This window comes from Otolemur garnettii, unplaced genomic scaffold, assembly GCF_000181295.1.
Source record: "Otolemur garnettii isolate 467f Iridium unplaced genomic scaffold, OtoGar3 scaffold00195, whole genome shotgun sequence".
NCBI classification, from domain to species: Eukaryota; Metazoa; Chordata; class Mammalia; order Primates; family Galagidae; genus Otolemur; species Otolemur garnettii.
In genome coordinates, this window is record NW_003852590.1 from 2,356,217 (window position 1) to 2,362,281 (window position 6,065).

At 36.6% G+C, this 6,065-nt stretch overlaps 1 protein-coding gene across 1 annotated transcript in view; it reads left to right on the forward strand.

Annotated features, from left to right (window-relative positions):
• The window catches only part of ANKAR (ankyrin and armadillo repeat containing), a 74,911-nt gene that overhangs the window by 47,394 nt on the left and 21,452 nt on the right, over nucleotides 1–6,065 (forward strand). Inside the window, exons 12-14 of the mRNA XM_003801035.1 lie at nucleotides 653–894; nucleotides 1,061–1,214; nucleotides 1,303–1,464. Of these exons, the coding sequence (XP_003801083.1) occupies nucleotides 653–894; nucleotides 1,061–1,214; nucleotides 1,303–1,464 (558 nt within the window). The remainder of the gene's footprint in view (nucleotides 1–652; nucleotides 895–1,060; nucleotides 1,215–1,302; nucleotides 1,465–6,065) is intronic.

Consider the following 6,065-nt stretch of genomic DNA (forward strand, 5'->3'; position numbering starts at 1 on the left):
TTTTTTGAGGCAGAGTCTCACTTTCTTGCCCTGGTAGACTGGCAGGAACCTCAAACTCTTGGCGTCAAGCAATCTCTTGCCTCAGCCTCCCAAGTAAGTGGGACTATAGGCACCTGCCACAACACCTGGCTATTTTTAGAGACAGGGGTCTCACTCTTGCTCAGAATAGTCTTGAACTCCTGAGCTCAAGTGATCCACTGGCCTCGGAATCCCAGAGTACTAAGGATTATAGGCGTGAGCCACTGCACCCAATCAAGAACATGTATTTTCAAGTGTGAATGGCTAAGGAAATGTGATACGCTCACTCATTGATAGAATATTTGGAAAACAATTATGTCCATAAAGAGTGGGAACATGTTTTAATGGTAAATAAAAATGCAGAATATTGTTTAAAGTAAAACAATATTAAGTATGTTGATAGCTATCTAAATGTATCTGTATTCATAAGAAGTAATGGAAGAGATTAAACCAAAAGTATGATTGTGTTTAAGTGGTGAATCTGGACAATTTTATTTCTTTTTTCTATTTTTCAGTTTGTACCTTGGTATAACTTTCTCTGTTTTTGAATTTATGAGAAACAAATGATATGCTGTACTTTGATATTCTGACTTTTTAAAAGGTTTATTTAACTTGTTCTTGAATTCATTTGAAGATGTGTTGATAGCTGTATCTTCTGCTACACTTGCTGAGGTTGGGCGTGACAATACAGAAATTCAGAATGCTATCGCTGCAGCAGGAGGGATTCCTCCTCTGGTGGCTCTTTTTAAAGGGAAACAACTTAATGTCCAAATGAAAGGTGCAATGGCTGTAGAATCACTGGCAAGTTGCAACTCTGGTATACAGAAAGCCTTTCTGGAAAAATCATTAACCAAATATCTTTTAAAACTCCTAAAGGTAGGAATTTTCTGATTACTGGTCATTTTTCTTGTATGACATACTCCGTTTTGAATTTTAAGTGAATAGAAAACTAGATGAATTCTAGAATAAACATTTTATGAAATATACATCCTTAAAGTGTTCAATTAATGCTTATTGAACAAATGAAATATTTTTTTAATAGGCATTTCAAATAGATGTTAAAGAACAAGGAGCTATAGCCCTTTGGGCTTTGGCGGGGCAAACACTGAAACAACAAAAGTACATGGCAGAACAGATTGGATACAACTTTATAATAAATATGCTTTTGTCACCATCAGCTAAAATGCAGTATGTTGGTGAGTTATTTTCTATACCTAAGTCTGCACAATATGTGATAGAATAGGGCACTGGAGTGTCATAAATGTTTCTTGCTTCTCTTTACAGGAGGTGAAGCTGTCATAGCTCTAAGTAAGGACAGCAGGATGCATCAAAATCAAATATGTGAAGGGAATGGAATTGCGCCATTGGTTCGCTTGCTAAGAATAAGTAAAATTGCTGAAGGCACACTTCTCAGCGTCATCCGAGCCATCGGATCCATTTGTATTGGTTTGCACACTTATTCTCACTTTTTGAAATATTTGTAAGGAAAAGAATAGACTTAGGTAGAGAAGCAGAAATTAATCTCTTCCTCTCTATCCCAACTATTGGAACCCTGAAAAATATTTAATCTGTAAAAAGCTATGATAATTTTAAAATATTTCTCCAAACCTTGGTGAATCTAAGTTGTGTAGTTAAAAAGTTTGTTAGGGGCAGTGCCTGTGCCTCAAAGGAGTAAGGCGCCGGCCCCATATGCCAGAGGTGGTGGGTTCAAACCCAGCCCCAGCCAAAAACTGCAAAATAATAATAATAATAATAATTTATGTTAGTCTTGCTCTTGAACTATGGCTGTGAAGGAAAATTAAGACAGTAAGGCTTGGCTATTTTGACTGAAAGAAATCTCATTTTTCAAGTTTCAGAGAAAAATGCTTTCTCTTTTGAGTCATAAGAACTGTTGTTGAAGATATAGATGAGTTTCTAATGCTGGGGGCATATTGTTTAGTCTCTTCCTATAATTATTCTTTGTTTATATAAAATGGTATTTCATTGCAGAGGAATCGACATCTGGGAATACCTGAAAAATGTGGAATTGTCAGTGATTGGCCTAACAAAAATTAAAATTTGGGTTCTTTATTGACCTTCATGAATGCAGGGTACTGATTGTAGACTTCTTCCTACAACCAAGAGGGAAAAAGAGATCTTTATTTAGATATTATTGTATTTCCTAAAAAATAGTCCAGGTTTAGTGAAGTATATAGGAATTAGGAATTGGTTCCAAAAAGATTTTTTTCTTCTTGCTTGCAGACAGCTACTTCCAGAAATCATTGACTACTTTTAGCCAGAGACTATAATATAAATTATAGGTAATTCTAAAATTCTAGTACATGATGATATATATATATATATATATATGGCTGCTTGATAAACACATACACTCAGACACGCACACACAATTTATTCTTATTAGTTCACTTCCAATCTATCCAAATCAGTTGGATAAGGGTTTTTCAGGAGTGGGGGCCGGGAGGAAACAAAAGTATACTTTGGGGGCAGAGGCAAAATGGCAGACTGGAGCCAGCTTTCCACAGACGCTCCAGTCCAGAAGGAGAGTTAAAGGACAGAAGTTTAGCAAGTAAGCTGATGGTTTGGACCTGAGCCAAGAGAGAAGATTGAAGAATGCACATCAACCCTGCTGAGGCGACCTGTGACCCCAAGGAAACAAACAATAGGTCTGTGCTGATTCTGTGACACAGGAGTAAAGAGAGGACTATGGACCAACACAGAGAGGGAGAAGCGGTGCCCCACAGAACAGAGCAGCAGCAACAGCAACAGAAAGAATAGAGCTCACGCCCCTAGGGACATTTTGGAGAGACACTTCCCACCTCTCTTGGCAACTAGTGGCAGCCACTGTTGGAACAGATCTGGGTCGGAAATGCAGGTCCCATGAGTAAAGGATATGCCCCCAACCAGAATGCGCCTCAGTTGATAAGAGAGACTCTAACAGACATGAGCAACTTGATTTCCTCCAGCACCATACCAGTTGGAGATTTTAACAGCCCTTTGGCAGTGTTGGATAGATCCCCCAATAATAAACTCAGCAAAGAAATTTTAGACTTAAACTTAACCATTCCACAATTGGATTTAACAGACATCTATAGAACATTTCATCCTAACAAAATTGAATACACATTCTTCTCATCAGCCCATGGAACATCCTCCTAAACTGATCACATCTTAGGTCATAAGTCTAACCTCAGCAAATTTAAAAGGATAGAAATTATTCCTTGCATCCTCTCGGATGATCATGAAATAAAAGTTGAACTCAGTAACAACAGGAATCTGCAGACTCATACAAAAACACGGAAACTAAATAACCTTATGCTAAATGATAGCAGGGTCAAAGATGGGATTAAGAAGCAAATTAAAAAATTTTTTGGAACAAAATGATAATGAAGACATGAATTAACAGATTCTCTGGGATACCACAAAGGCAGTCCTAAGAGGGAAATTTATAGCACAGCAAGCCTTCCTCAAGAGAATGGAAAAAGAGGAAGTCAACAACTTAATGGGATATCTCAAGCAACTGGAAAAGGAAGAACATTCCAATCCAAAACCCAGCAGAAGAAAAGAAAGAACCAAAATTAGAGCAGAATTAAATGAAATTGAAAACAAAATGATTATACAACAGATCAATAAATCAAAAAGTTGTTTTTTGAAAAGGTCAATAAAATAGATAAATCTTTGGCTAACCTAACCAGGAAAAAAGAGCAAAATCTCTAATTTCATTAATCAGAAATGGCAAAGATGAAATAAAAACAGATTCCTCAGAAATCAAACAATCCTTAATGAATATTACAAGAAACTCTGTTCTCAGAAATATGAAATCTGAAGGAAATTGACTAATACTTAGAAGCATGCCACCTTCCTAGACTTAGCCAAATTGAAGTGGAAATGTTGAACAGGCCTATATCAAGTTCTGAAATAGCATCAACTATACAAATCTCCCCAAAAAGAAAAGCCCGGGACCAGATGGCTTCACATCAGAATTCTACCAAACCTTTAAAGAGGAACTAGTACCTATATTACTTAACCTTTTCAAAAATATAGAAAAAGAAGGAATACTACCCAACAGATTCTATGAAGCAAACATCACCTTGATTCCTAAACCAGGAAAAGAACCAATAAGGAAAAAAAATGATAGACCAATATCACTAATGAATATTGATGCAAAAATATTCAGTGAGATCCTAGCAAACAGAATCCAGCAACACATCAAATAAATTATACACCATGACCAAGTGGGTTTTATCCCAGGGTCTCAAGGCTGGTTCAGTGTACTTAAATCTATAAATATAATTCATCACATAAACAAAATAAAAAACAAAGACCATATGATTCTCTCAATTGATGCAGAAAAAGCTTTTGATAATATCCAGCATCCTTTCATGATCAGAACACTTAAGAAAATTGGTATAGAAGGGGCATTTCTTAAATTGATATAGGCCATCTACAGCAAACCCACAGCCAATATTATAGTGAATGAAGTAAAATTGACAACATTTCCACTCAGATCAGGAACCAGGCAAGGTTGCCAATTGTCTCCACTGCTTTTCAACATTGTAAGGGAAGTCTTAGCCATCACAATTAGGGAAGAAAGGCAATCAAGGGTATCTATATAGGGTCAGAGGAGATCAAACTTTCACTCTTCACAGACGATATGATTTTGTACCTGGAAAACACCAGGGATTCTACTACAAAACTCTTAGAAGTGATCAAGGAATATGGGAGCATCTCAGTTACAAAATCAACACTCATAAATCTGTAGCCTTTATATATACCAACAATAGTCAAGCTGAAAAAACAGTCAAGGACTCTATTCCTTTCACAATAGTGCCAAAGAAGATGAAATATTTGGGAGTTTATCTAACAAAGGACATGAAATATCTCTATAAAGAGAACTATGAAACTCTAAGAAAAGAAATAGATGAAGATGTTAACAAATGGAAAAACATACCGTGCTTATGGCTGGGAAGAATCAACGTTGTTAAAATGTCTATATCACCCAAAGCAATAGAAGATTTTAATGCAATCCCTATTAAAGCTCCACTGTCATACTTTAAAGATCTTGAAAAAATAAACTTCATTTTATATGGAATCAGAAAAAACCTTGAATAGCCAAGACATTACTCAGAAATGAAAACAAAGCAGGAGGAATCGTGCTACCAGACTTCAGATTATACTATAAATTGATAGTGATCAAAACAACATGGTACTGGCACAAAAACAGAAAGTAGATGTATAGAACAGAATAGAGAACCAAGAGATTGAACCCAGCTACTTACTGTTATTTGATCTTCGATGAGCTAATTAAAAACATTTAGTGGGGAAAATATTCCCTATTTAACAAATGGTGCTGGGTAAACTGGCTGGGGACCTGTAGAAAACTGAAATTGGATCCACACCTTTCACTATTAACTAAGATAGATTCACACTGAATTGAAGATTTAAATTTAAGACATGAAAGCATAAAAATACAAGAAGAAAGTGCAGGGAAAACACTTGAAGAAATTCAGCCTGGGTGAATATTTTATGAGGAAGACCCCCCCAGGTAATTGAAGCAACACTAAAAATACATTTCTGGGATCTGATCAAACTAAAAAGCTGCGCAGCCAAGAACACAGTAAGTAAAGCAAGCAGACAGCCCTCAGAATGGGAGAAGATATTTGCAGGGTATGTCTCTGACAAAAGTTTAATAACCAGAATCCACAGAGAACTCAAACGTATTAGCAAGAAAAAAACAAGTGATCCCATCTCAGGGTGGGCAAGGGACTTGAAGAGAAACTCCTGTGCAGAAGACAAGCGCATGGCCTACAGACATATGAAGAAATGCTCATCATCCTTAATCATCAGAGAAATGGAAATCAAAACCATATTGAGATATCATCTAGCTCCAGTAAGATTAGCCCACATCACAAAATCCCAAAACCAGAGATGTTGGTGTGGATGTGGAGAAAAGGGAACACTTCTGCCCTGCTGGTGGGAATGCAAACTAATACATTCCTTTTTGAAAAATGTTTGGAGAACACTTAGGGATCTAAAAATAGACCTGC